Here is a 19505-nt window from a genome sequence, read left to right on the forward strand (position 1 = left end):
TTTAATATTCATCTTAAAGTCATTTTGACCAGGAAGTCTTAAATATCTTGTACTTCTCAATATGCAACATGCAATCATATCTGACTGTACTTGCTTAACTATCTGCCTCTCTTGGTAAATCAAAAGCTCAGTGAGGACAAAGCCTCTGTGTGTCTAGTTGCTCTCCATATACTCAGCACCTGACATTTTCCTGGCCAGACACTAGGGAGACCCAAATGAAGATGCCTCTCTTCTATCTAGGAACTCCTAGTATAAAGAAGCCTTACATACAAGTAGAAAGGATATACTGAGATATATGCCAAGGGAACTACTGGAACAAATTACTAGAATAACAGCTCAGAGGAGGTTTGAAAGATAACTGAATAAAAAGGGACTTCCAGATAAAGAAACCCATGCAGGGGTACCTCGGTGGCTCAGTCAGTTAAGCATCCACCTTTGGCTCAGGTCATGATCCTGAGGGCCTGGGATTGAGCTCTCCATTGGGCTCCCTGCTCAGTGGGGAATCTGCTTCTCCCTCTCTCTCTGCCCTAGCCCTGTTTGTCCTCTTTCTCTCCCTCGGATAAATAAAACCTTAAAAAAAAAAAAAAGAAAAAAAAGAAACATATGCAAAAGAATTCAAGTACATGACATATTGTGAAAACAGTGAACTGCTTGTTGTGCTTATCTTTCATTAGCTTTTTTGCTCCCCTTTCCTCCTTCCTAAAACCATAGTTGTCAAAGAGAAAGTAGATGTAATCCCCTAAAGAGCCTTAAAAAGACATGCCAAGCAATTTAGACTATCTTCAGGTGGCTGAAAGCCACTGAAGCAATGTAGTTGTCACTGGCAGATCAATTTCTATTTCGGAATATCACTATGAAGGAGGATAAACTAAGAGAATTCAGGAAGATTAATCAGAAGCTCATTACAATACTCTAAGAGAAAGATGAATAAGACAGTAGCAGTGAGAATTGAGAGGAAGGAAAAATTGTGAGATATTAAAGTAATAGCATGAATATAATTAAGTGACTCAAACAGAGAAGAACAGGGGTGCTTTGCAGTTTCTAATTAACCTGAAAGTTACATCCTCAAATAGGTATAGCTCCATACACATAGGTTATTCTTGCAAGTAAAACAAAACCATAAATAGGTATAGCAAGTATATTGCTTTAATTTGAAAGTACTACAATTATTCTGCAAATATTAGTGGCCAAAAGCAGAGAAACATATCCGGATAATTCATTGGCCAGAGGTTGCCTAACCTGATGCCATGGTGTGAAGTAGTAGGTCTCCTGATACTACAAACGATCACTCCATCAAGTACAATACCATATATTCTGGCAAAGACAATAACAATGGTTTATGTGGTCCAAAAGAGAAAAAAGTAAAAATCAGAATGGCACTTCTTCATACTGCCCCACCTGCCATTTTATTACTTTTTAAAAGGATTTTATCATTTATTTAAGAGAGAGAGAAAACATAAGTGAAGAGGAGGGCAGGGGGAGAAGAAGCAGCAGACTCCCCACTGAGTAGCAAGCCCCATGTGGGGCTCAATCCTAGGACCCTGAGATAATGACCCAGGCTGAAGCCACCCAGGAACCCCTCTAGCATCAACACCTGCCACTTTAAAGGGGAAGAGATAGGAGAGAAAAGAGATCAAAAGTAAATTACTATTCTTTGGCAATCTATAATCGAATTAAAGCCAAAGAAATAACCAAAATGCCACTCTCCCAGCAGTCTGTTTTGGGCTGGGGAGACAAACTTTAGAGCATATTACCCTGGGTTCAGATCTTAGCCCTTACTAAGTTAATAGCTTTGTGTCCTTTGGAATGTTAAACACTTTGATTTAATTTTAAAGATGGCTAGTTTTAGAGGAACTGAACATTTTTCCAAAGGAGACACACAGATGGCCAATGGACACATGAAAAGATGCTCAATATCACTGATTATCAGAAAAATGCAAATCAAAATCACAATGAAAGATCACTTTACAACTATCAGAATGGTTAAAATAAAAAACACAAGAAATAACAAGTGTTGGTAAGGATGTGGAGAAAAAGGAACGCTTGTGTGCTGTTGGTAGGAACACAAATTGGTGCAGCCACTGTGGAAAACAGTATGGAAGTTCCTCAAAAAATTAAAAATAGAACTACCATATGATCCAGTAATGCTAGTGCTGAAAGAAAATGAAAACACTAATATATGCACCTCTATGTTTACTGCAGCATTATTTACATTAGCCAAAATACGGAAGCAAACTAAGTATTCGTTGATAGATTAATGGATAAAGAAGACGTGGTACACACACACACACAAATATTACACAGCATTAAAAAAGGATGAACATGCTATTTGCAACAACATGGATGGATTTACAGGGTATCATGTTAAGTGAAATCAGACTGAGAAAGACAAATACTATATGATTTCACTCGTATGTGGAATCTAAAAAACAAACAAATAAACAAAAAGCAGAATCAGGGGCAGCCCGGGTGGCTCAGTGGTTTGGCGCTGCCTTCCGCCCGGGGTGTGGTCCTGGGGACCCGGGATTGAGTCCCACGTCAGGCTCCCTGCATGGAATGGAGCCTGCTTCTCCCTCTGCCTGTGTCTGTGCCTCTCTCTCATGAATAAATAAATTAAATCTTAAAAAAAAAAAAAAGGCAGAATCAAATCTATAGAGAATAAATTGATGGTTGCCAGAAGGAAGGGGGGGTAGGGGAATGGGACAAGTAGGTGAAAGAGAGTAGAAGATATAGGCTTCTGGCTATGGAATGAATAAATCATGGGATTAAAAGGCACAGCATAGGAAATAGTCAGTGATACTGTAATAGTGTTGTATGGTGACAGATGGTTGCTATATTTGTGGTGAGCACAGCTTAAGGTATGGAGATGTTAAGTCACTATGCTGTATACCTGAAATTTATATAACATACGTATAACATTATATGTCAACTATAAAAAATTAAAATAGTAAAATACTTCTGAGGTTGAAACTAAGTGAAATAAATGGCGTATCTAGCACAGGGTAGACACTAAATATCAGTTTTGATAATTGAGTGTAAAATTTTGCACTGTAGAGTATCTCAGACATGCAGTGGAAAAGGAGAATGGAGCAAGTTAAGCATCCTGAAAGATAGCCTACTCTAGAGTCCAAACATACAAGGGTGAGAAAGAATGACCTGTGAGTCACTTGAATGACCTTGGTCCCAGGTATTTTTGTGTTTGTGTTAGAAGTTTGTGTTTATTATTACCAGCTCCAGAATGTACAAGGCTCTTTATGTGGTATAACTGATTCTCACTGATCACCAGAATCAATTCTACTGGTGTATCTGGCATCACCTTACTATTCATCAACATCTATTTGCTTTACAAAGAATGGATTTACTGACTCCACTTATATATATTTAAATCTAGATGCCTGAGGAATAGCCTTTTATAGTAGAAATTAAAATTAAAAGTTTAATTCCCTCAGAGTATGAGGGACTGCGCTTGTAGAGGTAAATAACACATGGACATTTCCTAGCCTCAGGAAGTCCAACAATTTAACAGGTAAGAGAGATGTAAATTATACTATCATAAAATCAGTGCCGTAAGTGAGGTAGCAAAAGGTGCTATGAGAACAGAAAGGGCTCCTAACTCTGAAAGTCGGGAAAATGCTTCATAATTTGTCCTACACAACCATATTCATATCTACCATTATCTTCTGCCCACCTTTTCTTATTTTTCTTCCCCCACCAAACCTTCTTCCTTCTTCCCTTTTGTTAAATATAAATCAATACAAATTTCAACGATCAGTAGAAATTTTGACTTTTCTAAGATGCCTTTTCATCCCTCTTTTCTAAACTACTAGTATTCTTAGTACTTCAGTTTGTATATTTTTGTTTCAGATACATTGATTTTTCCTCTGTGGCTACATAATAATTCCCTTGAATATTTGGCAGATTCTTAAAATCTCAATGATCCATTGTAGATCACTCAACAGAAATTTTAGGATATAATAAAATTGTGATGGAAGTTAATTCTATTTTCTAAGTCCACTTGCTATTACAGACATTCTCAAATCTCCAACCATGTTTATAGGCTAATTCAAAAGTTTTATCAATTTCACAAAATATACATTGCCAAGCTTATCAGTTCAAGTGTTAGTTAGCTCTAATATGTTTCTAATTATTTGGATTTTAATACGGGCTTCACCCACTGTAGAGAACAATGAACAGACATTCTAACATAACTTAAACATCTTACAAAATCTCCCTAACCAGGTATGAGAACACTTCCCCCAACAACTGAATCAACTTAGCTTTGTCCACCTGTTTTAACAATAAGGCAGTCCAGAGCTTCTGAGCCTAAGCCTCCCATCTTTAATTTCTGTTCGTGTTAAATGCAAACTCAAGTCTAACAGGCTTCAACCTCTTACTGTCTTAGAGTGAGGAAAAAAAATAGTATATGAACTAGCAACTGGTTGACAAAAGGGATAAATCTGAAATTATATTTTAACCTTCATTTAATTCTGGAACCATTAACAACTCTTTGCACAACTATTAGCAGACCCTCTGGTTACCATACCTCCATTCTTCCCCGTTAAGTTTGTGGTAGCATTGTGCATGATTATAAAACTGGTATTTCTATTGCAGAAAAAATTTAACTACTGAGGAAATATTCAATTTCCAAAATTTCAGAAGCAGTATGAAAGAAAAAATCCAATAAAAGTATAACTGGTGCACTTGAAATAAAGAGGAATGAAGTTCAAAGACAATCAGAAAAATTATCTTAAGTAAATGTGATACTGCAAATCAAAATGGTTCATCCCGACTGGGAAAAACTGACATGTAATTACCAATCCCAAGATAGAAAATAGGAGAAACAACTGACAGCACAGAAGAGAAGGAGAAAGAAGATGACAACAGTGGTGGCAGAAGTGGTGGCAGCAGTTTAGAGAGAGGTGATGGAGAATTAGTTTGGCTTCAGACTTTTCCACAACATTCAAAGCCAGAGAGCAGGTAGGAATTATATAATTGTAAAGAGGAAATATGTAAACTGAAAATTTGATACCAAATTTTTTCTTAGACAGGTCATTCTTAGGTTTCCAAGATCTAAAAGAACAGAGCAATTATGAACTCTTTTTGGAAAAAAAAAAATGCTCTGAAATCTAGCCAACTAGTCAATATTAGAGGAAAGTAAAAGGACTGGTAGTAGGGAATGAATCAATTTAAACACATAATTAAGAATAAGTCTTTGGGAATTCAGATTATTGAAGAGAATGTCAATGACACAAGGCTTAACTTTTTTTTTTTTTTTTTTTTAAACAAAAAAGTTGGAGGCAAGACTGGGAGAAAAAGCAAAGTGTACTTTGTTACATTCATCTTTCACCTCAGAAAAGCAAATGCTGCTGTCTGAAGTTAGAATACAATTTTTAAAAGTCATGATAAAATTCAAACTTTTAAATAATCTTTCTTATTAACTTAACAAACATTTAAAAACTAATTCCTTTTTTTAAAAAAAGATTTTATTTATTTATTTGACAGAGAGAGAGCACAAGCAGGGGAGCAGGAGAGGGAGAAGCAGACTTCCCATTGAACAGTGAGCCCAACTTGGGGCTCAATCCCAGGACTTTGGGGTCATGACCTGAGCCAAAGGCAGACATTTAAACAACTGAGCCACCCAGGCACCCCTAGAAACTAATTTCTTGTGATACAGAGTGTATTGTTTTAGCAATCCCCTTTAGTTTTGCTTTAGTTCCCCCCACCACGTTAAGAGTTAATAAAAGTAAATGTTTTTACTAAAAAAAATGGCATGATACAATCTTTCTGAAACAGTATTTAACTACATGCCCAGATGAATACAAATTGTTAGCAATTAATTTGTTATTTGGGGTGGTAGGATTCCTACTTTTACACTTTTAATGCAATGAACATGTATCACTTTTTCAAAATCAGCCATTATACTAAAAAAAAAAAAGAAAAAAGAAAAAAGGACAGAAAACAAACTTCCTGCCCACAGTTCTCGCTACCTTTGATGGTAGCTCATTGTCAGCATCTTCTTAGCTAACAGATGTTGCTCTTGAATACATGATTTGCTCTAATTTGTATTCCTCAAAGGAGGCATGGTATAACAAGAGTTAAAATCACCTTCAAAAACTACCTTCTACTGAACCCTTACTCCTCACCCAGTGCCATGCTAAAACCAAAATTCATTCTTTGATTTAACTTGCATGAAGAGGAAGCAAGTATCTTCCCTTTTTTATAGATAAGGCAAAGTGATTTGCCTTTAAAGGTCTCATAGCTGATAGGTGGCAAGAAGATTAAAAAACCATAAAAACCATAAAGGTCAAGTAAGAACCACTATTTTTTCCCCCAAAGGACTAATTCACAAGACAGGCCTAGGATCAAATCCAGATTATGTTATTAGCAGTGTGACCCTGTACAAGTTGACAACCTGTCATCTTATTTTTTCTGTCTTCAGAGTGGGCAGGTTATCAATTCTACCTCATTTTTACATCACTAAAAGTAAATAATAAAACTCTTTATTTCTATTTGGTGATAAGTTACAAGTTCCTGAAACACTAAGAACATCAAGAAGACTACGATATCACAAAAGTAACTGAGTTTTATAAATACCAGAGAGATTTAAGTCATGTAGCAGTGAATCTTAGCAGAAAATGTTTTCATGTTTCTTTGAGTCTGTTTACAAAACATTCTATTATTCAAATATTATATAAATTAGATCTTAAAGAATCATAAAAATTTAGTAAAATATGACATAATATAAAATTTGGACCAACCAGAAAAGATCAAATTCCTGAGCATGAAGGTTATTATGGTTCCATTTAAAATTGCCTCAGGCTAAATCATCATATAAAACCATCACCTTAAAAAGGAGAACCATTAGAAAATGCTATTTTCCTTTGAAAACTGGTTTAACTTCTGATTCTACTCTCAAGTCCTAAACAGGTCAAACTTTTCTCAGGCTTCTATGTTCCTTAAAAAATGAATTTTTTTTTTTATCTAAGAAGGAAGCCACAGAAAATGAGTTAAAATACATAGTTCTTAATAAGTAACATGGCTGAAATAAAAGTATACCCACATATTTGTAATAATTAAACAGGAAAATAAATTTACTTTGAAAGCAATATTAGTAATTTAAAAAGCTACTTAAACCATAAAGTTCTGAACAGCTAATCTGCCCCATTATAATTTCCAAGATATACAGAATTGTTTTTGACTCTAAGTTTTAGCATAATGACATTTCCAGGTCTCAGGAGTAATGTGCTGTACTGCATTTAGTAAATAACTGGGTTTAAAAAAAATAATGGAGCTTCAATGATCACTGAATAAATTAGCGATATGTAAGAGCAGAAAGTGCTTTTGAAACCCCCAACAATAATCTGCACCAAAAGGCATACTTGAACATGCATACCTCAAGTCATCGCTTGGTTCTTTTTTTTCTGGAAGTTCCATGTGCTTAGAGTCTGTTGATTGGTGCTCTTCAGCAACACTGGGTTCCTGGTTTATCATAGGGAACTCTGAAGTAAATGAGAGCTCCCCTTCATTGGAGACCCCAAAGAGATCTGGGTCATCTTGAATGACATCAATTAAGAGGACATCATCTTCATATGCTTTAAGAATATCTGGAAACCCCATTTTAATTTCTGAAAAGTTCTTAGTCATATCTCTACCACTTATTTCAGAGGAAACTGATTTGAAAGATTCTTGTTCATTAGAGCAGAAAGCAGGACCTTTCTCTATATACCCACGATCACAAGAAAAAGTATTTCTTTCAACTCTCAGAGAAATAGCTTCCTTATTTGAAATAATATTGCCTGGTTCAGAAATGTAGTTGGATGGTTTATTATCATCACCTTGCTTTAAAAAGCTTGAAGAAATACTACAGGAATTCTTGCAGCCACAGGAGTCAGAATTAGCTTGCACTGGAGTTACACTATTTTGTATTCTCAAAGATTGAGGTCCTGAAGTTACTGTAGAGACATTTTCTTTATTCCTATTTTGTCTTACCTCTGCTCCAGAGAAGTTGTCAAGAAGTTCTAGGGGACTACATGCTTCTCTCTCTGATGATCTGGCATTTATTTTTTTTTTTCCTGTTTTATTCTTAAGTAACGGAATTTTAAAATTAGTCAGCCGTCCTGTGTTCAGTATTTTAACCAAGTCTGGAACCACAAGGGTTTGTTTAGCAATGCATGCTTTTCGATGCATAGTTTTGCCTATAGAGTTATTTGCTTCCTGGCCATCCTGGGAAGCCACTGTCAAATTAAATTTTGTTAAATTCCCTCTATCTTTTTTTTTACTTCCTGTTAAGTTTTGAGACACATTAATTAGCTGAGTATCTTCCGTAGTATTAGCAACTACCTCTGACCCACTTCTTGGTTCCTCTGACTTTATCTTTTTATCATCGATTATGGGTTCCTTTATAATCATTAAAGTAGGTTCTACTGTAGAGACTAAAGACAAACAATTAGAATCCAATTTTTCTTTACTTGAAGATTCACTGTTTGTTTCTGTTATGGTACTTTGTAATGATAATTTAGAATCAGTTAAGTGAGCTTGATTTGTTTGGTGTTTAGAAAAATCATCTTGCCTAAAACTTTCCTGAGACTCAGGAAGAAAGTTATTTGAATCTGACAAGGAAGACTTTTTCCAACACTGGGGAGATATTCTAGCACATGAAAAACAAGGCCAAGTTCTTTTACCAGTCATCGGTATTGTTCTGTGACAGCCTAACTTCGATTCTTCAGCTTCATTTCTCAAGTCTTCCCGTGAAGATCCCTTTTCAGTAAGATGGCAATAACTAGGTAATTTCACTATTGAGCTTTGCATCAACTTAAAGTACTCCTCTGGTTCCATGCGTTTAAATCCTAAGGGTTCTGAAGCAGTCTTTGTTTCTTCTTCCAAAAGTGGCTCAATGGTTTTCTGAAACATAGCATTTACATCATGTTCAGGACTTGTTTTTTTTTCTGCTGTTTCTGGAAGACTTACTAAATGATCCATTGGGGAGAATGTATTATGGCTTATTTTTCTCAAAACCTTTAAAGGACTTTTTTTAGCTTCTAAAGTCTCTGTTTCTTTACCCTCAGCACTTGTTTGGTTTTCTTGTAACACCAACTCAGACTTGTTATACACATTAGAGAAGTTCATCTCAATAATCATTTCATCTCCTTTTCCAGACACCTTCATCATTTTCCTGGGTTTTCTATCAACATTGCTCTCCTCTATTAAGTATTTATTTTTTTCATTTTGAAGGCAGGAAAGTAAGCCATTACTTTTACTTTGGTATAAATCAGTTTCTTCAAGCAAAAATTTATTTATTCCCATTAAGTTTTCTTCAGTTTGTAAAAGCTGAGGAGCGCTACTTGTGTCACTCTTATCTGCAAGACTCCTAAGGTTTTCTTTCTTTAACTTCGAGGAATTTTCTGATACTTGCATATATCCACCATCAGGTTTATATGAAAGGTTATTTTCATCACTACAACCCTTGGAATGGGGGAAACAACTGCAATCACGTAATTTTAAAGTGGAATTATTTTCCACTCCAGGTGACAAGCTGTTACAAGAATATTTTGAAGTATTCTTGCACAGTTCATCTTGGAATTCAACCTTAATATTTTGTGTAGCCTTACTTTCAGTTATTTTGAGAGGTGGGCTTTCTAAGCTTTTAAGATTTTTAATTCGAATTCTTCTTCTAATACTTTCTACCAAACCTTCCTGACCCAAAGACTGCAAGAAAGCCATACTTTGAAATTCACTGCACTCCACTGTTTGGAAAGATTCCGAACTGGTTAATGATTCCTTTCTTACCAGGTCAATCCCTGGCTGTGGATCATCACTTGAGGCTTCAGTAACTTTTTTTTCCTTGGCTGATAAAAACATAAAAACCAGAAAAGACTTTATATTGAGAAGAAAAAAGCAGTCCCACTTAAAATAAGAAACTGAAACCATCCACTTTTATTTCCCTTAATAGCTATATGAGAATACACAACTGTTTTTATATAAAGGACCTAATTCCTGTTAAGGAGCTACACAGAAACCCGCAGCAGCCTCACCCCAACACTAGCCCAACGAGTACTAGCAGGAACCCTCTCAGTAATTCTAGCCACGGGCTCCTCCGAGGGCGAACACCTTCCCAGAGAGCTCCTGGGCACCCTCCCGGTCCACCACGTGCAGCGGAAAGGCCCTCGCCAATTCAGGTCAGGCACGAGCGCGGAGCGAAGGGGAGCAGGCCGCGGCGCTTGCTCGGGCCCCCCAACCGCAAGAGGAGCTCCGCCGCCCTGGCGGCCGCTAAGCCCCGCGGCTCTGCCGGGTCCGAAGGACGCCGAGCCCCCAGCCCTCCTCTCGCCGCCTCACGGCAGCCTTCCGGCCCCGCGCTCACCCGACTTGTCACTTTCCACCTCTTCTCTCCCGGGCGCCCGGGCCACCATCCTCCTCTTTTGCCTGCTATCCTCGCATCCCCCAGCCTCAGGGCCGCAGCCTCCCGCTTCGCTCGGCCCCGGCCGCCGGCCTCGCTTCCTCGGACCTCGCGCTTCGCCTTCACGCCTGGGGGCCGCCGCGGGGCCCGAGGGCAGTGGCCGCCGCATCCGCCCCGGGCAGCCCGCCCTGCCCGCCGCACCCGCTCACAGGAGCCCACCCGCCGCGCGAAGGCTCCTGGTGCCCGGTGCCAAGCGCCAGCCGGCCTCGGCCCCTCAGCACGCGGCCTGTCGCCCGCAGCCGCCGGCTGGCCCAGGCCGGAAGCGGAAGTGGGTCTGCGTGCCGCCGCCGCCGCCGCCGCCGCCGCCGCCGCCGCCGCCGCGCCGCCGCCGGCTGGACCGGCTGGGCGGGGCCCAATGGGCGAAGGGCTGGGCCGCTGCGCTGCGGGTCTGTGGACGGCCCGTTGGGGCTGCGGCCCGGGCGCCGTCTTAGGCGACAGCTCGGTGGAACCGCGCAGGGCCTGCTGTGGCCCGCGGTCCCACCAGCCTGCTGCTCGCCGGGACAACCACGTCCAGTGGTTTCTAACCGTCCCGTCTCTGCGGTTCCTGCCTCTCAGCCTTCTCCGCATATTTACCCGCGTACCGTAGAGACGCCGCAAGTCTCGAGGTGCAAACCGGAGCCCACCTTTCCTGCCAGGCTCGCCCTCCCTGTGTAGGGGGCGTGCCACCAGCCCCCCGGCTGTCTGAGCCAGGAATCCAGAAACCACCCCACGCAGCTTTGCACTTCATCCACCTCAGCCACAGTCAGTCCAGCGGCTCGGTTCTGCTTTCTGGGCTTGGCCACTCTCTCCGCTTTGCTAGGATTTTGGCTCAGCCTCTCAGAATCTGACCTATCTAGAGCATCCGCCTTCTAGACTGCATTCGTGCCTCTGTGCTTGTGTAACCGAACCCGCAGGGGTTGCTCCTTGGTGAGTCAGGGTTGAGCCGAAGGAAACGAAGGAAAACTTCGTTTTCAGCAACACGGAGACCACTGGGAATGGCTTCCAGAGCTGTGACTCCTGGCAGCGGTGGCTGGGTGACTTAGGGGGAGGATGAATACTTAGGGAAGCCCTGTCAGCGTAGGTGGGCCTGGGCATGGGAGCGTGCTCAGGCACGAGCACGAGCGTGCAGCCAAGGGGAGCAGGCCGCGGCGCTCGCTCACGTCCTCCAACCGCAAGAGGTTACGTAAAGGAGGCTCCAGCTCCTCGCTGGGCGGAGGTCTTAGTATCACAAGGAGGTAAAAGTTGTCCCGATCATTCTGCAGGTCACTGCGTGATCCGTCTGCGCAAGCAGGAGTCCGGGCTTAGGCTCAGACTGGTGTGGCTGGAGGTCATCATCTGGGCAGCTCTTATCCCTCTGGGGGAGCTTTCGCTTTCATTTGCCTGAGGTAAGAGATAAGCTGGAAAGAAGAGCTTAAGGAAAAATGCGGGACAGAGGTCAGTGAGTACAAGCATGTGGGCGGTAAAGGTCAGGTCTTGGGGTATAGCCCGTGACAGTTGCACTATTCCGGGGAAGCTTCCACCTGCTGCTGGGCTTTGCCCCACTGGCCTCGCATGAAAAGCGATCTGGCGAGATCATAAAGCTTGGCCCTTCACGAACCTCCGTTACTCAGAAACTAAAGCTAGCAGAAAGAAGTCCAAACTCTTCAGTGTGGTATTTGTGGCTTTTTTTGATGTGGCCACTGAATATTTAACAAATTTTGTCTCTTACACTCACTGTAGGGGAAAAGTTGTGCTTCAGTGGAAAACTGAAGGAGTCACCCTTCTGCATTATCTGCTGATTCTTTGGGAGCTGTCTTACAACTCTAAGTTTTAAATAAGTGGTAGCAATACAAAAGAATTGTTTGTAGACATGCAAATTCTGTCTTATAGATGTTCAGTTGACTTCCACTCTCACTAATGGAAGAAGCCAGTTTTGCCTCAATTTGCACATTCTTTTCAATATTCCTGATCTATAAATGTGTCTATTCTTTGGACTTACCATTTCAACTGGTATTTATAAAATCTGTCTCATGAGAGAAAGTCGTTAACACATGTTCATCTTTACATCTCTGTGAAAGTTATGACTTCTATCTTTTTTGGGGAGGAACTATATTTTAACACCACACATATCCTGCACTTTGTATGCAGTGTCATCATGCCTGTGCATCTCTACATGCTAGTCGTGGAGATTTTTTTTTTTTTAATGCTTTTCTACCTGGTGAACTGCATATTCCCCTTCAAGATTCAGTGTGAGAATCACCTCTCAAGGAAGCTTCCCTGCTACGTTTCTTCTTACATATGTATGCATTTGTCTGCATGTGTGTGTTGGGAGCAAGGAGTGTCAGATATTCCTGCCTATCTGCTAACACATTGCCTTAAGCTCTTGTGTATCTCTTCCTGGACAGATACAAAAATGCAAAGACTAACAGAAGGTATGTTTTAAAAGAAATGTGATTTTTTTAAACCCAATGTGTGTGGATATTAAAGGATGGTAGGTGTGATGCACAGATTACTATGGCAGTTTGGATGAGCAATTTAAGAGGACTGTTCTTAGGAGGTTCTATAAAATACAACTTAGGTAGGGGAGGTTTTTTAGAGGATCTAGAAACTTCCCCCTGGCTCTTTCTGCTTATGAAAATCCCCAGCAAAGGGATACCAGTTTAAGAATTACAGAATAGAAAAATCTATTTTAGGGATTTCAGGCTACATTTTCATTCACTTCTGTCTCAGTTTCTCATCTGCAAAATGAAATAATAGGGTCTTGTGAAGGAATCCAAATATGTCACCCCCAAATAGGACTCTTTGACATATACATTATTTTGAGCTGATGACAATTAGGAAGCAGCAAATACATGATAACCCGCTCTACCTCTCCACCCTTTCTGCCTAAAGGCAGGATATTAATTCTGCTTTACTGGAGATGACTCTAGACTTTTATCAGCATAGAGATGTCACTAGAGGAATCTATAAATCTTACTCTATTAGTTTCTTCTCATATTTTGATCTTCCTACAGTTTGCCACCTTAGGAAGCCTAAATTTGCTTTCCTTTGTCCTGCCACTTCTAAACAAATTTATTGTTCATTGATGATAGCACCGCATAGGCCAGAGCTCTAAGCCATCACTTTGAGTTACTTTTTGTTGAGGTTTCTCCTGCATGATGTACACTGTATTCATTAAACTGATTTCTCTTGTTAATCTTTTTGTTAAAGCCCCTTTAACAAAGGGCACTTTAACAAATGGAGAACCTAAGATGGGTAGAATTTTGTGTGCAAATGTTTGTAAAGCACTTAGAACCTAGCAGATTGTAAATATTAAGTAGATTTGTTAAATAAAAACCTCAATATATCAAAAGAGAGACTCTATATAAATTCTCACATTTACTACCTACAAAATAAACATTGCTACTAAGATCTTAATAAAATAAAATAAAAATTCAGGAGCCCAGCTTATTTGGTCTGAATAAAAACAGATGATCCTAAATATAGCTATAGACCCAGGAATTTAAACACTTTTGTGTCCCATAACTATTGAGCAATGCATAAAAGAAAGATTAGTAGCATAGGTAGCTGCAAAATCAAGCACTGAATGTTCTGAATAAGAAAATTCTAATCTTTGTTACAGATTTCAAATTCGTCATACCAAACTACTTTCACAGAAAACCTGAGATTAGGTATGTTTATACAAGTTTTCATGGATCTTCTGCTCTCTTCTGTGACACGATTATCATAAGTCTTCTATTGAGCTTGATAATTTCTGGAAAGGGCCACCAACACAGTTGTTTACCAACAGGATTCAATCTTCCTAGCGCAGATCTTACACACTTGGTAGTTCAGAAGATTTGGGATTGGGAGCAGAATATTTACCATACCTTTTGGGTTGCATCTCAGTCCACAGAGTTGGCCCTCTGTGAGAGTCTGGGGGTCCCTTCTGGTCCCTTCCCTTTTTCTATTAACCCTTTTCCCTTGCCCCTGGATCCTGAACAACACTACTGATCAGCCCTCAAAGTCAGCTAGAGGGTCACTGTTTCTCCAATATCCTTTGTGTATCCTGGAAAGATGACAGCACAGGCACATTCTCTATATTCCACAACTGTAGCTGTAGATTATTAATGTACAGGACTGGCTACATAATTTGTGGGGCCTGTGCAACTACACAGATCATGTGCCCATGAAGCCAGTCCTATAGATCCATGGTCTACTTCTCCAAACATCTAGAAAACTATCAAACTTATTGAGATATTTATCAGCTTTGACAGTATGACTTATACTCTGTTATCATGCCTGTCCCTGGCCAGTTTGTACTCAAAGCAATTCCATGCCCTTTCTCTGCCTGCTCTGAATCACAGGGCCAGCCCCTGCAGTCTGTGTTTTCCATTCTCCTGGGTCATTTGGCTTTGGGTGAGATCTGACTAATGGAAAACATTGTTGTAGGAGAAGGGATACTTTTCTAGTCCTTAGGCTGCCTATCAGACACTAGCTGCATTTCCTTTGAGACCCAATCTCTTGCTTGTCAGGCTCACTGTGGTGCAGCTTCCACCAGGTACCTAGAGATCTCTTTGCTTCATGGGGTGGCAGTGGCTTTCTGTTGTTACAAATCTCTGAGAATCATGAAACCCTGTTGGTTTTCTCCATTCATTCAGCCCATCTCCTGAATTACATTCCACTGTTTAAAATACTTAATTTCTGGGACGCCAAGGTGGCTTAGTGGTTGTGCATCTGCCTTTGGCTCAGGTTGTGATCCTAGGGTCTGGGATCAAGTCCCACATTGGGCTGCCTGCATGGAGCCTGTTTCTCCCTTTGCCTATGTCTCTGCCTCTCTCTCTGTGTGTATGTGTCTCTCTCATGAATACATGAATAAAATCTTAAAAAAATAAAAAATAAAATACTTAATTTCTTTTTTCTGATAAGAAACCCCCCCACACACACCCCTAGTAACTAAGGGTAAGGGTAGAAGGAGCAAAGAGAATGAAAGGAAAGACTTCTGTTTTGACACAGTATCAGGAAATGTTTTTTTCACCATCTATCTTAAAATGAATGTCTAAATAACATAAAATATGGTTACTGTTCTTTTTCCTAAGTATTTCCAATACTTTCTCTAGGGTTAGCTTTTTATTCTGTTTTAGGTTATAAATCTTCTGTCCAGGAATATCACATAATCAATCTGAGATCCACAAAGAATAACATGTTGGAATATTTTAAATGTTTTTTTTTTTTTTTTAATCAGTGATCCTTTTTTACCTCTAGGGGGAAAAAAAAAAAATCAAAGACCAAATATTTTACTTCAGATTAAAGTCCAGATTTGGGAATCTCAATTAACTCTCTATCCGCTAGAGGGCTTCAGATCCAGAGCAACCAAGGATGAGTCATCACTCTTTCCTCCCATTCCACGCTGTTTGATCATAAGAGCGTTTGATTGTGTCATTGAGTAAAAAGAACTCAATTACTCAGTGTAATAAGTCCAAAATGGAACACAATGGAAATCTGTGAATCAGAAACTGTCTAAACTCTTCATTTTACCATTGAGAGGCATAGGAAGCTAATTTAAAAGTGCTGTAAATGAATCATTTCTAAGTGTTTATTCTGTTTGCTGCTTAGTCTCCTGTACTTCCAAGTGAGGATTCTTCAGGAGACAACCAACTCTGGTCTGAGTGAGATTGAAGCAAGCACAAATTTATTCTGCTGCTTCTGCATATGGCTACATACCTGTTCTATGAATGACTATGGTGCAGGTGCCCATACTCTAACATCTGTTAGGGATCTTATATTTATGCCTCTCAAATTTTCCATTTGAATTAGGGTCATTATTGCAGTCTATTATCTTGTTTGTGGAGGAGGGAATCCTCATTTTACTGTCCAATATGGGATAACCTTAGATAGAAGGGAATTATGACAGTGGCTACTATACTAGAATTACGCTTACCAATGGGTAGAGTGAAGTGTGACAGAGAAAATTTCCTTCTATTTAGTCAGTTTCCCACTCAAAAGGACATTATATATGTTTTTATATACATGTATGACTTCCTGATTTATATTTCCAGCACCACATTCTACCCATGCTTCTGATCCAAGTGGCTGGGACAAATAGTTTATTTCAGGCTTTGACTCACTTAGCAGAGAGCATTCACCAAGAATTTTCATTTTCTGCCCCTAGGATTTCCCCCAGTGTTCCAGAGCAGACAGCTGGGTTTGTTTTGGGCGTGGGCAACAAGAGGGTTGAAAGATGTTGTTAGCAAACCTGGAGAAACCGACAACCAGCAGGGGTGGAGAGCTAATGAATAAGTGTGCTTGTACCCTGCCCTTCAGACAGACAATTTTGGAGGCATTTTGTATATTCTCTCAGGTACTTTTGAGGATTTAAGTTTTCATTGCACATAGCAGCAACCTTAATAACACACTTTTTAATTGGCCTTTCTTCCTTCCTGGTCCCTTTTCTTATTGCTGGGCCTGTACCTCCTATTTACTATTACTTACACATAGGCTTTGGGCTCTGCTCAAGCTAAGACAATATCTACTTGACATTTTAAATTTATATGCCCCAAAGAGAACTCTTGATCCTTCCATAGTTTTTTCTCCCATAGTTTTCTCAGGTCAGTTAGCTTTAACTCCATAATTCCAGTTACTTAGGTCAAAAACCTTAGATTCATCCTGGAATCCTCTCTCTCACTGGCCTGGTCTTCCACTCCCATTCAGCAAACTCTGCTCTACCTTAAAAATAAATCCATGGGCACCTGGGTAACTCAGTCCATTAAGCATCTGCCTTCAGCTCAGGTCATGATCCCAGGGTCCTGGGATTAAGCCCTTGCTCGGCAGGGAGCCTGTTTCTCCCTCTCAATCTGTCTGCTCCCCCTGCTTGTACTCTCTCTTTGTCAAATAAATAAATAAATAAAAATCTTTAAAGAAATAAAAAATAAATCAAAATATCACCATTTCTCATCATGTGCATCACTTCTGTCCCCTAGTCAGAGCACTATCCTTTCTTGCCTGAACTATTAGAGAAACATGATTTCCCTATTTCTAACTTTACCCACACAAGAGTCAAGTTGCTTCATTAAAATCAAGTTGCCTCTTCGTATGGAAGCTCCTCAAAAAGTTTAAAATAGAGCCACCCTTTGACCCTATGACCCAGCAATTGCACTACCCTAAATATACAAATGTAGCGATCCAAAGGGGGCACCAGCACCCCAATGTTTATAACAGTGATGTCCACAATAGCTAAACTATAGAAAGAGCCCAGATATCCATTGATAGATGAATGGCTAAATATGGTTATACACACACACACACACACACACACACACACAATGTACACACACACTGGAATATGGAATACTACTTGGCCATCAGAAAAATGAAGTCTTGCCATTTGCAATGACATGGATGGAACTAAAGGGTATTGTGCTAAGTGAAATAAGTCAATCAGAGAAAGACAATTATATGATCCTACTTATAAGTAGAATTTAAAAAAACAAAGGATAATAGGGGAAGAGAGGAAAAAATAAAACAAGACAAAATCAGAAAGGGAGATAAACCATAAGAGACTCTTAATCATAGGAAACAAACTGAGGGTTGCTGGAGGGGAAGGTGATGGGGAAATAGGGTAACTAGGTGATCAATATCAAGTAGGGTATGTGATATAATGAGCACTGGTTGTTATATAAGACTAATGAATCACTGACCTCTACCTCTGAAACTAACAATACATTATATGCTAATTAATTGAAATTAAATTTAAAAAATAAAACAGTTGCCTCTGCCCAGAGAGCCTTCAATGGCTACCTATCCCATTTAAAATAAAATCCAGAAAAAAAATAAAATAAAATCCAGGTCCTGATGGTTTTAGGCCCAGTATAATCAATCATGTCCCCAGTATCCCTTTGTCCTAACATTCTATCACTTTCCCCCTTATGGTGTTCCAGCCTTCTCACTTGTCACTTGAACATGATAAGCACGATCTGTCCTTGTGTCTTTTGCATTTGTTGTTCCCTTACCTGGAATGTTTCTTCCCACTAGAACTGATATGCTCAATTCCCCAACTTGCTTCAGGGTTCTACTCAAATGCTGCTATAAAAAGAGATCTTCACTGACCAATGTAAATAAAAAGGAAATCTGGACTTAGAAGAGACTTCTGTTCAAAGGGTTATGGCAAGGGTGATGGGAAGGAGACTATTGCCGTAGGAGAGTGCCATGGCTATGGGATCTATAAGCATCTCCAGAGTAAGGCAAAAATAATTTTTATTTTACAGGAAGGAAAAAAATAAAGCTTGAATGAACCAGGTGTGGGGTAGTAGGATGATAGGGTAATTATAATTGAAAGTAGAATAGAGACTGTTTGACCCTGAGGCCAGCAGGGGTAGTGGGGAAAAGGAGTTTCCATGCTGACTTAGGGTGAGGATGGGCCAAAGTTCAGGAATGTGGAGGAAGGAGAGAAGATTAACCAAAGTTTGGTTAACAAGCATGCTGTTCCAATTGATCAATGGGGACAGGCAGTTCAGCTAATCATTTATGAAGCAAGAAAGGGAATTTTGAGGATCTGGGTCTCACCTTGTCATAGGTAAATAAGAGAGGCATCTATGAGTCTTATCTCAGTTATATGATAAAAGGTGGTTCTTTGCAGTAAGCAGTTTCCTGGAACATAAAATGTGGAGGAATTTTTTTAAAGATTTTATTTATTTATTCATGAGAGACACAGAGACACGAGAGACACAGAGATTTGAGAGACACAGAGATAGGCAGAGGGAGAAGCAGGGAGCCTGACGTGGGACTTGATCCCGGGTCTCCAGGATCACACTCTGGGCTGAAGGCAGTGCTAAACCACTGAGCCACCAGGGCTGCCCAGGAATTTCTTAACCTTCTGTTTTCCAGGATCACAGGACTCAGGTAAAATTCAATGTTGTCACCACTTGAAGACAGAAGATTCCTCCTCATGGCACTTTTATTGTTGCCACATAGTATACTTGTTCATTGTCTTTCCCAGCAGGGCCCTTCTGGACCTCTACCACTGAAAGGAGTCCCTGGCACAGAGCAAATGCTTGAGTACACATTTGTTGGATACAAGGAACCTGAAATTCTCTTTTTTGAGGGACTGTGGAAAAGC

At 40.0% G+C, this 19505-nt stretch overlaps 1 protein-coding gene across 2 annotated transcripts in view; it reads right to left on the reverse strand.

Moving 5' to 3' along the window:
* TOPAZ1 (testis and ovary specific PAZ domain containing 1) overlaps nucleotides 1–10562 on the reverse strand; it is a 77943-nt gene extending 67381 nt beyond the window's left edge. Inside the window, exons 1-3 of one of the 2 annotated variants that reach the window (XM_038570255.1) lie at nucleotides 10358–10562; nucleotides 9787–9845; nucleotides 7394–8901 (exon numbers count right to left, since the gene is read on the reverse strand). In XM_038570255.1, the coding sequence (XP_038426183.1) occupies nucleotides 7394–8901; nucleotides 9787–9845; nucleotides 10358–10562 (1772 nt within the window). Of the gene's footprint in view, nucleotides 1–7393; nucleotides 9846–10357 lie in introns of both variants that reach the window. The other variant, XM_038570254.1, reaches the window with a different exon arrangement.
* Between the last annotated feature and the right edge of the window lie 8943 nt (nucleotides 10563–19505).

Source organism: Canis lupus, chromosome 23, assembly GCF_011100685.1.
Source record: "Canis lupus familiaris isolate Mischka breed German Shepherd chromosome 23, alternate assembly UU_Cfam_GSD_1.0, whole genome shotgun sequence".
Lineage (NCBI taxonomy): Eukaryota > Metazoa > Chordata > Mammalia > Carnivora > Canidae > Canis > Canis lupus.